Here is a 20,741-nt window from a genome sequence, read left to right as displayed (position 1 = left end):
TGCGGACGACGTAGTTTTATTTCTAACTAACCTTGAGAGGTTTATTCCTAATCTCCTTAAGATAATAAGCACTTTTGGGTCATTTTCAGGATATAAAGTTAATGAATCTAAGTCAAATATCCTTTTCCTTAAGGCTTCTGAGAGAAGTAACCCCCCAGTAGTCACCACATTTAATAATGTTGGAAGTTTTATATATCTGGGGATCAAAATCACACCTACAACAGATGACCTTGTATCCACTAATTATGATCCAGTGATACCAGGAGTGACTAGCCTCATTAAAAGGTGGTCAGCAATGCCTATTTCATTGATTGGCAGAATTAATATCCTTAAAATGAATGTCCTACCTAAATGTGTATACCTATTCCAATGCTTACCGTTACCACCACCAACTAACTTCTTTTCAAATATGACCAACATTTTCAGAAATTTCATTTGGAATAGCAAACGAGCAAGACTGCGTCTCTCCCTACTCTACCTACCTTATGACAGGGGTGGGCTGAAACTCCCCAACCTCAAATGGTACTACTGGGCAAGCCAACTGTGGACAACCTCTTTTTGGTTTAGATCTACTTCATTCATCTCTTGGGTGCATATTGAAAGAGAAACTTCTCAATTACCTCTACATTTGTATCTTTACTCTACGGAAAAAAACTACGGAAAACCACAGGCAATCTGTTTGTTTCAAATACTATAGATAGATAGAATCGGAGGATGAAACCCTCTTTATTAGTCACATACATGCACACAGCAGAGCACACACAGTGAAATTGGTCCTCTTTAACCCATCCTAGTACTAGGAGCAGTGGGCAGCTATCGTGCAGCGCTTCCCAGTCCAAGCCCCTACTGGCTGAGCCACTGCTCGACTATCCGTGTATGGCATGAAGTTCATAAATACCTAAATGTTTCCCTTAAAATGTTCCAGTTCACACCCATTTGGGAACCAACAATTTCCCTCCAGGGGAAAAAGACAGAGGATTCAAACTTTGGGCAGACAAAGGTATTTGGAAAATATCAGATCTTTTTCATGAAGGTGTTCTTATGTCATTGGAAGATAACAGACAGAACTTTGATCTACCAGTTAAACATTTTTTCAAGTACCTTCAAATTAGAGACTTCATTTATAAGACTCAAAAAAACCTCACCTTGCCTGATCTGTCAGCAATAGAAAAGGTGGTAGCTTGCCTGCCCCAGAGAAGACTTATCTCTATTCTCTATAGGACTCTAATGTCAGGGTCACAGGAGTCATCTGATGATAAGAGACTTGCCTGGTGTGCTGAACTACAGGAAGAATTAACTGAGCCTGAATGGCTAACCATTTGTAACATTTCTCAGGCACAAACATACAATTCAGGTCTCAGACTCTTATAATAGAAGTGGGTATGAGGCTATATATCACTCCTGTAGTCCTGAATCATTTCAATGTTAATATTCCTGATGTATGATTTAAATGTGATGCACATAAAGGGACTCTTTTCCATTGTTTATGGTCCTGTACAAAATTACAAGAATTTTGGAGAGAAGTTATTAATATTCTTTCAACTTCTTCTGAGGTGAATCTCCCCATGTGACCCAACATGTGTGTTTTGGGGCTTATACCTCAGGAAAGTATCCTCAGCAAAGCCAACAGGAAGATGGTTACCCTCAGTCTACTTCAAGCTAGACGGACAATTGCAAAATGTTGGAAATTTACACAAAGACCAACTATGAAATGCTGGCTAGAGGACATTGTTCAAGTTATAGCAATGGAAAAAATAACATATTCAATGAAAGGAAAATACACTCTGTTTGAAAAAATGTGGACTTCCTTTTTGGACTTTGTTAAGGGCCCAGAATTTCTCAATGTCCTAAAGTGATACCACCCCTCCAAAAAGCCAGTGGGCATAAGTAAACCATATCACCCTTTAACCTCTGTACCAATGTGTGTTTTATAGTGGGTTGTTTGTCTCTTGAGAAAGACTTCAATAAACACAATTTGGAGAAAAAAAACCCAAAACAATTACACGCTGACAAAAACAGACCCCAGGAGAAACACAATATATACAAAAGGACGAAACAACTATATGACACAAAAACAACAAAAAGACTAACACAAAATGACTTACTATGGAGAAAAAATGATGGGAAAAAAAACAAATTAACACAACAGAGTTTAAAAATGACCAAAACAATTACAAACAAGAGACACTCTACCCAAAGTAAAGTAACAACACCCAACTACAGTATATACTGTGTCACAGAGCAATTCTTGCATTGGAATTATTCTTGCAGTAAAAATATGTATAATCATTCAAATGTAGTCTAAGCCTTAAAAGTCAAAAACATTTCCCAGGCTGTGACTGTTATACCATCCAGATGATAGAAACTGTGAGCGACTTATTGTTAATCACTCAGAAGAAAAGTGTCAGCTAAATGTAATGTAATGTAATAACGAATTATTGTGACTCATTCATCAATGTTTAAGCAGGATTTCCCTGTTGTAGTTGTTGAGCGGGAGCTTTTGACGAATGATTGTTGTTATTATGGATTAATTAATCTGTTGATAAGTTGACGAAGGTATTAGGACCGGACCAATGAACCCGTTTGGGAGATCAGCGCACTAAGCCCCTGAAATACAGTCATTTAAAACAAATGTTTTGCCGCTTGTTAACTTTGTGAAAATAGTGAGCAATAAGCTTATAGTGAGACCTTTACAATGTTTTTTAGTCCAATCCTCAACATTATTACATTAGTACTACTAGTTTACATAAAGAAGAGCTTGCTGAGAGGTTTTAATATTGGTTTCCCTGCCACACCCTCAGTTTTCCCTGTTTGTGTTGTGTAAGCAGACTGTGTTTGGACAGGTGAGGTGCAGAGTCATGTGTCACCTGGAGACGCAGTGAGCTGCAATCAGCACCTACTGGTCGTTGATCAGAGAGCCTCCACAGACATGTCTGGAGTTCTTGTGCAGGCTGACCTGCCAGGGCCATGCGCCTGCATGAGCATCCTGCCCCCCCACAATCTTAGTGTTGAGTGGTGCGGTGCCAAAATCTGCAGGGACACACAGAGCATCAGGGTTCAGGACCGAGACCATTGAACTTCTCAGTAAGAGCTTTCAGAGAATAGTTTGTATGACAAATCAGTTAAAGTATAGTTGGCAAAGAAAACCTTAAATCCCAGGCTCCTCCAACAATGCAACAATACTATACTGAAGACATAAACAAAACAGATCATTGAAATGGTTAATGAGGCATAAGGGTATAGTTTAAAATCAACTCGTATTAGAAAGAGTGTAAAGTTAAACACTGTGCACTAGATTAAAATACTTTATAAAGATAGTAATTATATTATATATGGGTCGCCTGCTAAAATCTTGCCTATAGGGCAACAAATAGGCCCTGGTTAAACCTTAAGTTACTTCTCTAACCAAAAGTCCTGCGTCATGTTTCAGGCCTAAGGTGGAGAAAAAGGTAATAGAAAACATGAGAGGTGCAGATACAGTCATCAGGTATTTAAGAGTGACGGTTAGTTTCTTGAACGTACCTACTGCACAAAAGTGAATATGAGCAGTGGTTGCACAACATCTTTTTAAAATATAATTATAGGCAGTGTTATTGCACATCAGTGATTACTGTGTATATTTGTGTTGTTTGTCTGAGCTGCCCTATCTCTCAGTAAGATATGAACAGCCTGCATGTTGCTGAAGGAGCTACTCAGTGTTGATAAAGTCCTGGAGGGGGTGGGACACGTTGTCCAGCAGGGAGGACAGCTTGGCTGCCATTCTCCTGTCTCCCACCACCTTCACCGTGTCCAGAGGACTCCCGAGGACAGAGCTGGCCTTCTTCAGCAGTCTGTTCAGTCTCTTCCTGTCAACAGCCGAGACTGGTTTAATCTTTAGAGATGTGTAAAGTTTATCCCATGTTTTTAATGCAAAGTGATTACATGGAAAGTTACTAAAACTAGATTTCAAGGCTTTTTCGCTATTTAAGATAATTTTATAGAGTAGAGATGTGTTTTCAAATCAAAGATTCCTTCCACTGTGTCTAAAAAGTATTACTATATCTAATTGGAGCAAAGACTGTAAAACAATGAAATTTAATGGCCAAAATCAGCATCCTGTCCAAATCTTTTGCTGCCACTTTGATGTCTTACAATGTGGTTTCATGATAGGGAAAGTTAGAAAAAAATGATGGGTTCAAAGAGCTCAGCAAAAGACATGGCAGGAAATTAATTATTAACTGAAAAGTTGTAAGAAAGAAACCTAAAACTCTGATATTCCGATAACAGTCATGCTACCTATAAGGCACCGGATTAGGTATGATGCTATTGTTGTTATCTATATTGAGTTTACATCTGTTGAAAGAACCACAGAAATAATCTGCAAACATTTTACTAGCTGCCATCTTTATTCCCCAACGTGTGCTTCTTGAAAGTTCAACTGAGTGATACAAATGATAAGTGACATATAGCTATTTTTTATTGCTTTATTATTAGTAAAAAACTAAAAGATTTACTTGGAATGTATGTGTGTTTCTTTACACTGAAATATGATGATATGAAACGTGCAGTTTAAACATGAAATACAATCATTTTTGTTGAATCCACAATTTTCCCTCAGTCAGTCTGCACATGGACACAAACTGATAAAACAGCCATTAATTTAGTTAAACAAAATGAATGTGGGCGGCTGAAGAGAGCAATGAAGAAGAAGTTCAGCCGAGGAAGGTGGAGATGAACACGCTGGTGTCCAGGTTGAGGGTAGCGTGCCACCAGCGGTCGGGGAAATACAGAACCTGATGGAGAAACAACAAAAACAACAAGAGTCTCAGACAGTAGAGCACCAAACATATTTAGAATTCTATTAACATTTCATTTTTCATGCAAAAATGCTTCTTAAAATGAGGATTTGCTCCTCAGAGAGCCTGAGTAGTCATAACAGAAACGTTAAGTGATGTTTTAGCAGAAATAATGTCTGCATCCTTTGGCTTTATCAAATGTGAGTACATTTCATTTTCTCATAAAACATTTGCAACGCTACTTAATACGTTTTCTTTAATATATTTAAAACCTGCATTATTTACATGCTTTCATTCTTCTTCTCTTTCTTAGCAAAAACAGATGCTCTGAAGTTTCTTAGCGTGCCGAAAGGAAATGTATCTAAATCAGCTTTCTGCTGCAGCTCCTGTTTTTAATCTGAGTGAAACAGACTCACCTCTCCAGGTCTGATGGTGCACTCCAGCGGCGCCTCCTCCGCAGGCAGGTTGGGGTACGTGTCCCTCAACCAGGACAGGGTGGTGCGGTTCGGGTGGAAATGAGGCTCCCTGTCCGGCGGGTAGAGGAACCAGCGCTGTGGAATCATAAGGTAAATAAGATGTTTATCTTTGTTCTCATATTAACACATTCACGATATTAACACACAGTTGAAATGAATCAGCATGACCTGCAGGAAACTGAAGAATACGATTTATTTTACCTTTCTACCATAGATGACCTCAGAGTAACCAGGGCCGTGCCAGTGGAAGGGGACGCCGGTCCCAGGACCTGAACACACAACACCAGGATCTGAAGGTTTTTATTTAACACAAAAATTAATGACATCAAGGAGCTTTTTAGAGCAGGGAACATATAAAAAAAGAGAGAAAAATCCCATCAAACAACAAATGTTCATTAAAATACTTTTTTTCAAAGTGACTGAGAAAAGCGCAAACTAAATAAAAACTCAGAACAGCAATAACACTGCCTATATAGGCTTTGGCCACTCAGGACCAAACATTGACTTTGGAGTGTGGAAAATAATTCATTCATGTAAAATATGATGTCAGTTTTGGGGTGCAGTCATTTTCTCTAGGTCTAAAAATAAAAACAGAAATAAAGTTGATGAAAAAAATGTAAGAAGCAGAGAAAGAATTAATATATAAAACCATTTGATGACCAAAGGAGACTAAATTAATTATTGTTCATGCTCTTTTAAATGAGTTTAGGATATCATTATAAGTGTTTGCATGAGTGTTTCAACTTTTGACATTACAACCACTAAAGGGTTGCATTCGAATAGTCAGTTTAGTTTAGGAAGGTTCCTAACGGAGCGAAATGACCAGAATTACCCAAGTGGCCGCCATGATAAGAACTGTTGGATTCTCTAGATGATAGGAAAAGAGCTCTGAAACTTCCTTTATAACCTCCTTTAGCTCAGGAAACACTGGACCTTCCTTTAGGAAAGGAAAGCAGAAAATGCTGTCCCACAATGCCTTGCGAAATGCATAGCATGAAAGTTACGGAGCTTATTAAGCATTTTAAAAGTTCTAACGTAACTTACCAAAATGCTTTGTTTTGAGCGTTCAAACTTTATTAATCAAAAGGAGAAATATGAACGTACATTTTTACTGAAATGAGCCCGGTCGTCTTTTCCTAAGTCGTTTTGAATTCTCTTAACTACTATTCCTTCACCCTGTGACGTTTCACACAGAGGTCAAGGAAAAGTGGTTAGGAAAAGACGATAGGAGCAAAAAAAAATTGACAATTAGACCACGAGGACTCAAATATAGAACAGGTCACACATTTCGATTCTTCAGGACTGTGTGAGATTTTATTAAAGCAGAAAGAACCTGCGATCCCGAAGCTGTACGCTCCGCTGGTGTGAGGCAGGAGGTACGGCGGGGACTCGTACTGCTCAAACAAAGTCTGCCACTCTGTGAAGTTGTTGTCTCCAAAGAAATACAGCGTCTCTGCAGAAAGGGGAACATCAATATTAGGTACTGTGTGCAGACATGGAACAAGTACAAATATTATGATCTTTAAATCACAAGTAAATATCCTGAATCATTTCCACTACTGGTAAAAGGTTGCTTCAAGAGTTTAAATGTGCCTGTTTTTAAGTTACATGTTAACCTAACAGATTTTTTTATTGAGTTCGGTGTGAGTAGCAGCAGGTCTTGGGGCTAAGCTAGGCAAAATTTGCTGCAAATGGTTTCATGGTAAAATATTAAAAAATAAACCCAGAGGTGGATAAAGAACTCCGATCCTTAACTTTAGTAAAAGTGTCAATACCACAGTTTAAAAGTCTCTCTTTAAAATTAAAGCCCTGCTTTTAAAATGCTACTTAAGTAGAAGTACAGAAGTATTATCAGCAAATTGTAAGAAGAGGAATCAGCGTATATCGACCTGCACGACTTCTAACTAAGAGAGGGTTCATTACCGGTGAGTCACTTTCACAACTTCATTTAGAAAATGTCACATTTTGCTGTCAAGTCAGTTTTACCATACATCCAAATACCAGGACTAGGCCTGAAAGAGATTTTAAAATACAAACATCCTTTAACCTCAAATCTTTTGTTCAGGTAAGACAAAAAATAACTCAAACAGACATTATTTTTAAAGATGAGCCACTGTTATGATTTTAAATCCACCTTTCATTAATATTTGGGCTTCCAAATATTTTAATTCTTAAACCAAGATAACAGAGGTGAAACGGTCGTTGTAGCACATAATGATGCGCTAGTTTGGTCTTATTGTGTTATAAATCCAACACACCCCTCGTTTTGTTTGCAGCATTACCGACTAAATTATGTTGAACATAGTTTATTTAACTTTATATTCGGTCCTTTTCGGTAGGTTGTGGCAGATCCCTGTGACATACTGTATTTGATATCATTCGTTCTTTCAGAATGTCTTTAATATGTACAGTGTAATCTTCAGTAGGTCGAAGCGTTACCACATAGTTTATCTTATTTTGAATTATTTTTTCACCAGGTTGTGCCAGTACACTATCTTATTTATGATCATACTGTATCTAAGAGTATTTACATTTACACATTAGTATATTATCACATTCATTCTAATTTTTTCCCAATTTAATTATATTTAAAGTTTTTTTTTTTTTTTTTTTAAGTTAAAAAAATGCATGACAGTTCCCGACCTAAACCTGAATCCTCCAGAAGAAGAGTGTCAAGGTCAAGGGCTTTATTGATATTTATATTCACCAGTGTAGATATGGCAATGAACATCTTAAGTCCCAAGCTCCTCCAGCAATGCAACATCATATGTACAGTGGGGCAAAAAAGTATTTAGTCAGCCACCAATTGTGCAAGTTCTCCCATTTAAAAAGATGAGAGAGGCCTGTAATTTTTATCATAGGTATACTTCAACTATGAGAGACAGAATGAGAAAAAAAAATCCAGGAAATCACATTGTAGGATTTTTAATGAATTAATTGGTAAATTCCTCAGTAAAATAAGTATTTGGTCACCTACAAACAAGCAAGATTTCTGGCTCTCACAGACCTGTAACTTCTTCTTTAAGAGGCTCCTCTGTCCTCCACTCGTTACCTGTATTAATGGCACCTTTTTGAACTCGTTATCAGTATAAAAGACACCTGTCCACAACCTCAAACAGTCATACTCCAAACTCCACTATGGCCAAGACCAAAGAGCTGTCAAAGGAGACCAGAGACAAAATTGTAGACCTGCACCAGGCTGGGAAAACTGAATCTGCAATAGGTAAGCAGCTTGGTGTGAAGAAATCAACTGTGGGAGCAATTATTAGAAAATGGAAGACATACAAGACCACTGCTAATCTCCCTCGATCTGGGGCTCCACGCAAGATCTCACCCCGTGGGGTCAAAATGATCACAAGAACGGTGAGCAAGAATCCCAGAACCATACGGGGGGACCTAGTGAATGACCTGCAGAGAGCTGGGACCAAAGTAACAGAGGCTACCATCAGTAACACACTACGCCGCCAGGGACTTAAACCCTGCAGTTCCAGACGTGTCCCCCTGCTTAAGCCAGTACATGTCCAGGCCCGTCTGAAGTTTGCTAGAGGGCATTTGGATGATCCAGAAGAGGATTGGGAGAATGTCATATGGTCAGATGAAACCAAAATAGAACTTTTTGGTAAAAACTCAACTCGTCGTGTTTGGAGGAGAAAGAATGCAGAGTTGCATCCAAAGAACACCATACCTACTGTGAAGCATGGGGGTGGAGACATCATGCTTTGGGGCTGTTTTTCTGCAAAGGGACCAGGACGACTGATCCGTGTAAAGGAAAGAATGAATGGGGCCATGTATCGTGAGATTTTGAGTGAAAACCTCCTTCCATCAGCAAGGGCACTGAAGATGAAGCGTGGCTGGGTCTTTCAGCATGACAATGATCCCAAACACACCGCCAGGGCAACGAAGGAGTGGCTCCGTAAGAAGCATTTCAAGGTCCTGGAGTGGCCTAGCCAGTCTCCAGATCTCAACCCCATAGAAAATCTTTGGAGGGAGTTGAAAGTCTGTGTTGCCCAGCGACAGCCCCAAAACATCACTGCTTTAGAGGAGATCTGCATGGAGGAATGGGCCAAAATACCAGCAACAGTGTGTGGAAACCTTGTGAAGACGTAGAGAAAACGTTTGAGCTCTGTCATTGCCAACAAAGGGTATATAACAAAGTATTGAGATGAACTTTTGTTATTGACCAAATACTTATTTTCCACAATCATTTGAAAATTAATTCATTAAAAATCCTACAATGTGATTTCCTGGATTTCTTTTTCTCATTCTGTCTCTCATAGTTGAGGTATACCTATGATAAAAATTACAGGCCTCTCTCATCTTTTTAAATGGGAGAACTTGCACAATTGGTGGCTGACTAAATACTTTTTTGCCCCACTGTATATATAGGACACAACATAATGAAACAAATTTAAAAAAGAAATACTCTTTGAACTCACCGCTGCCGAGTGCGTCTGCAGACTGCGGCCTCAGCAGAACGTCCACATACTCCTGCAGAGGGATGTCCACTGAAAAATAATAATCACATGTATAAACAAAAACAAAACCTCCGGGACACATGCAGACCATCAGACTACCTTTCCTGTAGGAGAACGTGTTCGCTGTACTGAGACGAACTTTGCGGGCGCCGTATTCTTCCAACAAACTCGACTTGGAGCACAGCGACCTGAACCTCTGAGACACAGGCAGAGTATTCACACTGATTATTTAGCCAACTGCAGCATTAACAGAGGGGCAGTTTCTGCTGACCCGTCACTTTGAAAGCACTCGTTGAGGTTTACGTTGTGGTTTTCAGCTGCAATTTGTTGGGTTTTTTTGCACAATGTCATAGTTTCATTCCAGAATTTGTTCAAAGAAAATAAAGATGGAAAAATAAGAGAACATATTAGATGAAAACTGTGCAAGCTAAATGAATATACAAAAATAAATAATAAAATATGTGTAGCATGCAAAACTAAATAAAGTCTGCTGAAAATACACACAATAAATTCCTACCGATAACTTCCTCTACAGTCTGCGCATAATGATGTACAGTACTTGCACGTGTTTAAAATACGCACCGTGTTGTCAGTCAGACCTCTGAGGATCACCGGTCTGCTGTACGCATATCTGAAAAAACAACAATTTAAATCAACGGTTTCATTCAGAAATCAGGATGTTTGATAAGAAATAAAAAGTAAAAATGTAAATGTGCCACAACGATGCTTTAAACAAAACAAAGCTAACCCTTTTGGAGAAAATATTATAAAGCTAAACCTACATTGAGTCATTTTCATCCTTTGTTATTAATGTGTTAAGAGTGGGGTTTCAAACTGATGTTACATATGTGGATAATTTAGGGAAAAAAATGTAATTTTACATAAATATGTGACTGAAGTGATGACATATTTTAGGAGCATCATTAATGCATTAAGAGATATTTAGGAAATGTTAATACTATTTAAACGTACCTTTCAATGAACTGTTGATGTGAGAGGGAAAAGCCGTCCAAGATGTCAATGTTACAAACTCCTTCATCCTGCAGTCTGAATTCTGAGTCTGAGGACCTGAAAACACAAACAGACATGAGCATAAGAACAAAATGAATCTTCTGTTCAGAAAAACACATATTACATGTATTTAGACTGTGAGATCAGTCTCTAGCACTAAGCACTGTGGCAATGCATTGTATACAAAACATCTTTACACTTTTGGTTTTTTTAAATTTTGGAATCACGTTAAGAACAGTTTGGTTAGTTGAATCATGAAACCTTTGGGTCAAAGGTTATGGACCAAACATTTCAGATTGCAGTTTATTCCATTTCAAGTTCAATACACTGATAAAACCTCTCTGCAGTGGAGGGAGAATAATTCAGATTGTTTACTGCAGTAAAAGTAGTGATACCACACTGTGAAAACACTCCACTATAAGTAAAAGTACTACATCTAAACCATATTTAAATGGAAGTTAGGATTAGCTAAATGTTCTTAACGTAGAAGTATTACATTTGCCTGTCAGTGTTAACTTTTATAAACAGTATCAGAAATTAAGGGAGGTAAAGGGCAAAAATGCCTCAAACTCCCTTCGCTTTACCAGTAGTAGTCCTGCATTCAAAATCTTACCTAAGTCAAAGTTAAAAATAAAATGATTTATCAACTAAATGTACTTGCGTGTAGTGCAATATATTAAATGATCAAATAAAATAATTATGTTAAAATAACACACGTATGTCAGTTTTTCGCGTCGACTCGACTCACCATCCGCCTCCGTGACCTGACGGTTCTGCTGCTTTCATCCCAATAAAACATATTAAAACAAACTGAGCACATGTACTTAACACAGCCGTATTATATTCCATTCAAAACTGTGTCACAGAAATCTAAATTATAACTATATTAAGGAGAAAACCCTCTGAATTTCTCGCATCATCCCTAAAAAGAAGTATTTTCACTTCCTGCCAAAGAGCCAATCAGAAACCACCACATTATAATCTTGACAGCGTGCTGCGTTCAAGTGTAATGGGAATAAAAGGAGACTTTTTCACTGTATCGTTAATATCAGAATCAGAATACCTTTATTCGTCCCACAGAGGGGAAATGTGCATTTGTAACAGCAAAAAACAGCCAAAGACAGCTTAATATTACCCAAAATACAAAATAAACTAAAATACAACAATGTTCTGGATATATTACCGATCATTTAAATAATGTGTGAAACGTAATGCTACATTTTTCTGAAGATATGATTGAAAAAATTAAATATATATAAAAATAACATGCTGTGTGTGTATATATATATATATATATATATATATATTAAGAGGCCACTTCAGCATTATCAGTTTCTCTGGTTTTACTATTTATAGGTATGTCTTTGAGTTCAATTTTTTTATTATTATTTTTTTTTATTGTATTCTATAAACTACTGACAACATTTCTCTGTGTTGGAATTCAACAGACACTGTAATGGCTGCCATACATGTACAGATAAAGATTTAAGAAACATTTGGAGTGGTCTCATAATTTTTTCCGGGTCTATATATATCTATAATATTTTTAGATTTATTACATTTTATATAATACATTCTATCAGACATAGACATTTAGTTTGTGAAACGGTGTTTATTGGTGTTATTTGGAACCACAATGCAGTTAAATATTTGGCTAAATATAAAATGATGTTAATGTTTATACATGTAAACATAATTTGTACTGTATTTTAAGATTACATTAAATCACCTTTGCAATTGTTCACTTAAAAAAAAAGGAGAAATATTATATCATTATAAATTCATTAATTTAAAAGAGATTAATGTTAGTGTAATCAAAAAAATACATGTCTTTAGTATTGCCTCTGCCACATCTCAGAGGTTTATTAAACCTACAATTTACCGTCAGTGCAAAAGGGATATTTCTTTTGATTCACAATTTTAAAACATTTTACAGAGACAATAATTGATCGATTTAAATCAAGAAAAATAATCTGCCATCAAATCTTAAAAGAGAAAAATCGTTATTTGCAGCCCCAACAAAAACGTTAACGAGACATTCACATTATGTTATCCTGAGTTATAACATTTTAAATGTTTATATTCTTCTGAACGCATGTTTTCTGCAAAACTGCGTGCAAATATGCTACAAGCCAAAAGTATATTTTGATATTATAGGCCTTATCTGTTGCATCTTATAAGTTATCATTTTTTTCAAACAAGTGTCATTATCTTAATATTGGTTGCCCTGAATAAAATATCTGGTAATCCATTTTTTAAGTCTGATCTAAAATGTGTTGTCAACTGTAATCATGACTTAGAAACAGGACTAAATTTCTGGAATGCAACTTTTTATATCTGTGTATCAGGTGAAAAAAGTTAAGCATGGGATTTTTTTGTCATGAAAATTGTTCTAAGCGTGTGTTGTTGGAATTTGATTTAAAGGAATCTTGTTTTCTTCCAGGTGAAATTTCTTTATGCACTTAAAAACTTGATTTTTAATTCCTCAAAATTAGAATATTTCAATTTGTGTGCAGATTGTTTTGCTTGTTTAAAAGAATGAGAGGCAGCGATACATGACGCTTTACATGTGCATTAATGACCTTTAGACGTCCTATGAGAGTACAAAGAGAGAGAAGAGGATGGGTAGGCAGGACAGCAGCAGAGAGAGAGAAACCAGACGAGTGCTTCCAGAGGACGACCCCTCCGCTGTGACGTTGAAGAAGCCCGGCTGGGTGCTGGAGTCCGGGCTGTTGATCTGACTGTTGATCCAGGACTCGTACTCCGACACACGGGTGTACACTCCGGGGAAGTCGGGAAGAGCACAGCCTTTTCCAAAGCTCACCACTCCACCCTGGACCCACCTGGAGCCACTTTTACTCACCAAGGGTCCACCAGAGTCCCCCTGCAGAGGCCAGACATGTGGGTTATAACAGCAGCAAACTAAGTTCTAAGTATGTAGTAGTACTCTGAGGGACTTGTACTTGAGCCTATAACTTTGCTTGAACCCTGTTACTCTTACAAAGCAAACCAAACAAAGGACAGTTTAGCAGACAGACTCACCTGGCAGGAGTCCTTTCCTCCCTGCTCCAGACCTGCACACATCATGTTGCTCGTGATAGAACTATAGACGGCGCTACATTGCGTGTTGGACACGATGGGGACGCTCACCTCTTGCAGCCTCTGAGGGAACGGGAGTGGTTCTGAAGAAAAAGAAAAGGAATAGTATTAAGTATTGTCCTTTATTACCATAAACATAGAATGTAGTTTATTATCGGTTTATTTGTTCTTTCCTTACCAGAGGAAGGTGATTAAGTGTGGAATTCCCACAACATTTATCTTGACCCTTACATTCGCTGTCCTCCTCACACAAACAGAGTCAAATAGCTTAATATGCAGCTAAAAATAGTCCCAAACAAATGCAGTAGTTTCTCCTGGTTGTTTGAAAAAAATAACAGTAAATAGTTGTTTTCAAAAATATTTAGAATATGCAAAAACTTTTGTTGCATTCACAATCCAATACTTTCTCTATTTAACATTTTTTAAAGAACGGTAGCCCCATTAAAAAGCATGTACTGTTTCATGTCTGCATACTATTGGGAAATACCGATCCTTATCATCGCACCTCAAACTTTGACCCTCTTGATCATATATGTGCTGTGCAAAGAAAGGTGGGTCTTGACTGGCCAGCCTTACTGTAAAATGTAACCATATGCAGTAGTTCATCCTGGTATTTTAAGAATACTGCATATGACACAGTATGAGTATTGGGAGATCTTAATCTTGCCTTTTCTGAAAAAAAGCCTAAAAAGTCTTGATATGTTTGGTCTCGGGACAGCTCAAAATCATCGTTGCCACAAAAGTCCATTTGAATGGTTTCTCCCCTATGGAGAATATTGCTGCATTCAGGTAGTGTGAGAAAATGATAGGAGATAAGCGGAACATTTTTTACTAAAGTATTTGCCAAATTGACGTGATATCAGACAGAACATGGCGGACGAAAGCAAAAATTGGGTTCAAAGTAAGAACCTTTTTATTAATTCATGTATTGCAAATATATTTGATTTGATGTTAACCTTAAATTGCTGTCCTTGTAGAATAACCAAGATAACTTAAAAATGTATTGATGAACATTAGCCCTGATAAGTAGGGGTTAATATCTGACCTTACCTTACACATTTCTTGGTTTGTTTTTAAGGACCAAGTCTGGGACAGAAATCACTGATATAAAGCTTTTAAACTGTTGTGGCACACTTGTATTTGAAGAAATCCAAACGCTTTTCTAAACAGAAAGGGATCACTAGCTTTATGATGGAGATGGAGCATTTACAATTAGGTCAAATCAAGTTTGTTGAATTGCTCTAAGCAATAGAATACAAAATATCATCTTTGTGTATGTGTTTGACACACATACACAAACACACTCATCCTCATTTTAATCACCAGTGAGGTAATGGTACAGACTATTTTATGAAAGGAAACATGCACATATGTTCCATAGTGGTAGAACTTGATGTGCCCATGCTGTTGTGTGGATTTTGAGGCTTGACATGTTACACTTTTACAGCTTAGCCCCGATGCTAACAAAAGTCTGGCCAGGCGGACCAGTTCAAGACAGTTTTTCACAGAACTGCTTGTCCAAATAACTTTCTGGTCGCCATGCACTCTCAGGGCCTCAGCGAAACTTACAACAAGCAAGAAGTAGATAGTTCCAGTTTGTCGAGTTGATTGAAATTCACCCACACAAAAATATGTCTGTCTGATGGATGATAGGCAGCAGGATGACTCAGTTCTTTACTTATGTCACCTCAGTGGGAGTGTTTGCTATTTCTCTGAAAGCTCTTTGAAACTGACAGAAATCTTAAGGATGTGTAAACATTGATGTCCCTGGTGGAAAACACCTGTTGTGACATCACTGGTTTGGGGGCGTGGCCTGAAGAGGTTCACATGATTTGCGTTACAAATACTAGTTACCTGTTGTAACAAAAAAGATCAGTAACGTAATTAGTATCACAATCTTAAAGTAATTTAACCTGATTACTTTACATTACTTTCAATTTCGTCAATATCAATTACAATGCAAATAAATACAAGACAAAATAAATAACAAGGATGTTTTTTACTTAAGTGCATTATAAGACAACAAACCAAAGATTAGAAAGGAAGAAAGCAAGATATTTAGTATCATTAATGTGTCCCCTTGTTTTTGAGCTAGGTTGAGGAGAAGTATAGTTTATGAATGCTGTTTTAGTTTAACATATTAATTAAACTCAAACACAGTATTTTTGTTTAATAAATCAGGTGTCCATTTGAAAATAAAAGCAATAAGCCTAAATGAAGAGCAAAAGGATATTCCGACAGTACGTCTATCTTGAATATATCATTCTTTATTATAAAAATGCTTAAAGCATTATAATCCTGCTGTAATCCCCCTTTTTTTTATATAAATGTACCAGTCATCTGATCACGTCTTTATCTTATGTAACTTTAAGGGAATACAGTTGTCTTATTTTTGTATCCTGATTAGGTAATCCCGTACCCTATAATCCGTCACTCCCCAAACCTGTTTGCATAGTCGTGTTTTAAAAAAAAATGAACCAAAAATTCTCACCGTCACTTCCAATGGTTCCCCAGCCGGTGACCCAGCAGGTTGCCCCGGCACTGTATGTGCTGCCCTCTTTGGCCAGACACACAGGTTTGATGTAGTCTGTGAAGGTCACGGGTGAGGACAGCTTCAACAAGGCGATGTCATTATCACTTGTGGTGCTATCATAGCTTGGGTGTCTGATGACCTGAGACAGACTCCGGGACTCCTCGTTTAGGTTAAAGAATTGTTGGGTGTCCCTTCCGACATACACTGTATATCCAAATGTGCTGGAGCTGAGAATTACATAATAAGAAAGTTAATATGAAAAGTATAATATTTACACAACAGGGCGAAACAACCACAAAGACACAAAACAACAAAAGAAAGACAATGACATTATAAACTAACCATGGGAAAATCACAAGGGACACAAAAGACCACAAAGAGATACACAAATATTAAAGAGACCAAAGTGGCTGGGATAAGACAATTACAAAATAACACAAAAAGACCACAATAGAGAAGTACTGAATTGAAAATGTAACTGCAGTAAAAGAATGTGCCCTGTTGACCGCCCCTAGAACCGACCATGCTGCTTATTATTTTCTACACTAATACTTTGAGTGTTTGCAAATGTGAAAAGTAACTAACAAAATGTTCTCAGGTGTCTGAGTATTAAGAATGTCCTCCACTTTGTACTTACTACTATAGTGATACTTTACTGAGTAGCACACATAGAATCCGTCATGTATTACTTCCTTAATATAATGACATCACCCTCACACTTCTATTGGCTAGCGCTCTAACACATTGTATGTGATAGGCTAAGGAGGATATCTCTAAACGGTTGACCAATCACAACAGAGCCTGCCAGCTAACCAATCAGAGCATACTGGGCTCTGGTTTCAGACAGAGGGTGAAAAGAGGTGCTGCAGCACAGGCAGTATGAGAAAAATTAAGAGCTTTTTGAACATTAAAGCATGGAGACATGTCACAGTAGAGGGACAGAATACAAATATGAACCTGAAAATGAGCAAAATTGTCCTCTTTAAGTAGCAGCTCAGGACTTTATTTAAGTATTTTAGACTGAGGGGATAATAACTTATTAGAAATGTAATTTTGTCCACCAACTACTGTTTGCTTTGTTAAAACAGTGAGGAATGAGCCCAAAATGCACCCCCCACAATGTTAATTTAATCCAATCCTCAACATAATCATTAACACTGTTTTAAGGAAAGCCATTTACCCTGGAGCCATGAAATCTATTTACCCAGCTTTTTGAACATTTTCATATGATATTTTACATAAAGAAGAGCATGCTGCCACACCCTCAGTACACGCTGTTTGTGTTGTGTCAGCAGACTGTTTGGACAGGTGAGGTGAAGAGTCATGTGTCACCTGGAGAAGCAGTGAGCCGCAGTCAGCACCCACTGGTTGTTGATCAGAGAGCCTCCACAGAAATGTTGTGAGCTTTTGTGCAGGCTGACCTGCCAGGGCCATGTGCCTGCAGAAGCGGAATCCCCCCCGACGATCTTATTGTTGAGCGGTGCGATGCCACAGACTGTAGGGACACACAGTGCATCAAGCGTTATTTTTTATTTGTTTGTTTTGTACTATTAATATTATAAAATTAAATGGGGGTCAAAAGCTCCAAAAGAGCACGTCTTAAGCACCTTTAACCTCTTTTTGTTCAAAGTGCACAACAAAATAATACATAAATAAGTAAAGAAAAATACTAATAATAAAATATGTTTGTTGTTACAATATGCAAATCGGGGTGGGGGGGGGGGGTTATGTGAGGCATCTATCTAAATGAAGGAGTTCAAACACTGTATGTTTGTATTATTTATAATGAAACCTTTCATTTAAATGAATAAATAAGTATTTAAAGAATGTATAAGAGCATTACTCACCATCTGACTGTGCATTGCTTCCTGTGGGAGGGACAAAAACATAATTTGGTTACTCATAAGAAGCTGTAGGGTCTGCTTGTTTATTTGCATAGTGATATCATCTTAGGAGCTTTGTTATTTAAAGTTTCTCAGAAGCACATTGTTAGAGGAACCAAAACAACAGGTTTATAAAAAGAATTTCCCGAATTCGGATCAATCAAAGTTCCAGTGTCCTGTGACTGTGCATCATGGCATGTTTCTGGGAGGGGCTGGCATGTGCAGCATGATACTAAACAAAAGGCTTACAAGAAAACAAACACACATGCATCAGGTTGTAAAAACAAACTGATTTACCGACAAGAAAGGTGTCATGAAGTGATGAAAAGCACAGTCATGGTGTGCTTTTCACTTAATTGCATGTACAGTATAAGACAGCTGTAAGTACAGTGACATACAACTAATAATAATAATAATAATAATAATAATAATAATAATAACACATGTTTATCTTTTGTATTTTTAATACTTTGACCTTTTACAATAAAAATAAAATAAAACACTTGAATAATAATACATATTTCTATTTTATGAAGCACTTTTTTAAATACTTAGACGTGTTACAATTACAAATATGTTACATTAATTTAATTAAAATATATTAAATACATTTAATAAAAATAATACGAACTTAAAAATATAATACAAATAATAATACTTAAATAATAAATGTTTCAATAAAACAAGATTACATACAAGAATACAGACAATAGCATAAGAATGAAATCATAATAATGATAATAATAAAAATTAGAGACTTCTAAAAAGCTTATAAACACTATGTTACTGATTGAACCATAGACTGTATGTCTATGGATTGAACCAATTGGTATTTTTAAGTCAAAGTATAACCCACAAGAACCAAACTGACATAAATTCATGTGTTAACCAAAGAACAGTGTTTGAAAACAACTTGAGAGGCAGGGTGGTGTGAACAGTGAAAGCAGGCTTGACTGGATTTTCATGTTGAGTGAAACTTTGGTTGCCCATAAGTATCCTTCGGCAGGAATATTATAAACAGCAGATAAGATGAATTATTATTTGTATAATGTTGTAATGCACATCACTGCACGGCTCTTTGATCAGGGAGAGTTAGGGCCAGGCTAAATGAAGAGGAAGGTTTATTTTTTTATTTTTCAGAATAAAGTTGATCTTTTAACATATGAGCTAAGGCTAGAAGTTTGGTTTTTTCTACAAAGTTCAACGTTTATTTTCAACATTTCAACTCTATTCTTAATGTCCAATTCTGCCCTTGATAACATTGTTTGTATGCCTGGGACTTTTACCAGAAATGAGTGCTTACCCTCAACTTTTCCACTCTAGGAATAAAAATATTATTTCCCCTACCTAGTACAGAGTCTGAAAGTTTTATTTTAATCTCTTCACTTCAAGTTTATTGTGAAAAAGTCACTTTAATCTTAAAATGTATTTGTATTCTTTACGTATTCACTTTATTCTTAAAGAACAAAAAATGTAATTCTCCTGTTTTTGCTTTCTATTTCTATTTACACCTGACATTAACAATGAACAATTTACTGTATTCTTGACATTTCGACTAGACAAAAATAAAAATAAGAATCCTCCTGTGATGTTTTTTTCCTCATTCTCCAGGATCAGTAATATAAAATAACACAGCCTATTGTTCTTATACTTTAACACACTATTGCGAAGAACTCACCTGTTAATACCAGCAGCACAACAGCAAAAACAACCACCTCCATGATGAGAATATTCCTTACTGCCTCTGCAGGTGGTGAAGCGCCAGGAGCAGGAAGGAGGAACCCTTACCTGCAGCTGTTGTAAGGACCTTACATACCTCAACACACCCTTCTTTTACAGGCATTATCGAAACCAGCAGCCAGTAGGGCCGGAAACACTTTATTTCAGCCCTTTAGTCAGTGCCTAGTAGGGGTAAATTCCCCGGGCTGTGACTTGTAAAACCTGTAAGGGAGAGGTGTGTTGTAATGTGTGTGTTGGGTATTTTACACCTGTGGTGGAAAAAGTATCCTAGTTCTTAACTTGAGTAAATACCATATCATAATGCTAAGAGGATTGGGGCGATATTTGAAATCTATTTTTAGCTCTGTCCAAAAGTGAATCTTGTTCTTTGAGTTCTGAGAAAAAAGTCTGACTTCTGAGATAAAGGTCAAAATTCGAATAAAAAAAAGGAGGATGCTTAGAGTGATTCAGAATTCTGAGAACAAAGTCTGGATTCTGAGATGCTTAGAAAAGAAATTATAATATATTATTATATTGTTTTCGCAGAATTCTGACGCTAGCTCAAAATTCTATTTTTAATTTCAGAATTCTGAGAAAAATCCCTTTTGTTTGCTTAAAACAAAATCCACATGTGTTCGTCAACATTTGAGCTTTTTTGGTATGTACATACAGTAACTGATAAGACATTGGGAAACAGTTTTTTTAAAGCAGGAGTTGGTTAACAAGGCATTAGGCCCCATAAGCTACAAATAAATAAAAAAGAATACAAA

At 37.0% G+C, this 20,741-nt stretch overlaps 2 protein-coding genes across 2 annotated transcripts; both read right to left on the bottom strand.

Annotated features, from left to right (window-relative positions):
* Nucleotides 1–4,362: 4,362 nt before the first annotated feature.
* jmjd8 (jumonji domain containing 8) lies at nt 4,363–11,714 on the bottom strand. Its single transcript, XM_063903430.1, has 9 exons — nt 11,486–11,714; nt 10,699–10,794; nt 10,309–10,357; nt 9,826–9,922; nt 9,688–9,756; nt 6,585–6,704; nt 5,453–5,520; nt 5,192–5,326; nt 4,363–4,772 (listed from the first exon to the last, which is right to left on the bottom strand). The coding sequence occupies exons 1-9, from the start codon at nt 11,584–11,586 to the stop codon at nt 4,692–4,694; spliced, it is 816 nt and encodes a 271-aa protein (XP_063759500.1). The 5' UTR covers nt 11,587–11,714; the 3' UTR covers nt 4,363–4,691.
* A 65-nt stretch (nt 11,715–11,779) lies between these two features.
* LOC134877789 (serine protease 27-like) lies at nt 11,780–20,164 on the bottom strand. Its single transcript, XM_063903429.1, has 6 exons — nt 19,931–20,164; nt 18,217–18,237; nt 17,702–17,864; nt 16,328–16,596; nt 13,780–13,919; nt 11,780–13,621 (listed from the first exon to the last, which is right to left on the bottom strand). Exons 1-6 carry the CDS (start codon nt 19,971–19,973, stop codon nt 13,331–13,333), a joined length of 927 nt encoding a protein of 308 aa, XP_063759499.1. The 5' UTR covers nt 19,974–20,164; the 3' UTR covers nt 11,780–13,330.
* Between the last annotated feature and the right edge of the window lie 577 nt (nt 20,165–20,741).

This window comes from Eleginops maclovinus, chromosome 16, assembly GCF_036324505.1.
Source record: "Eleginops maclovinus isolate JMC-PN-2008 ecotype Puerto Natales chromosome 16, JC_Emac_rtc_rv5, whole genome shotgun sequence".
Taxonomy (NCBI): Eukaryota; Metazoa; Chordata; class Actinopteri; order Perciformes; family Eleginopidae; genus Eleginops; species Eleginops maclovinus.
Note: the sequence above shows the minus strand (reverse complement) of the source record. Positions and strands in the feature narration are given on the sequence as shown.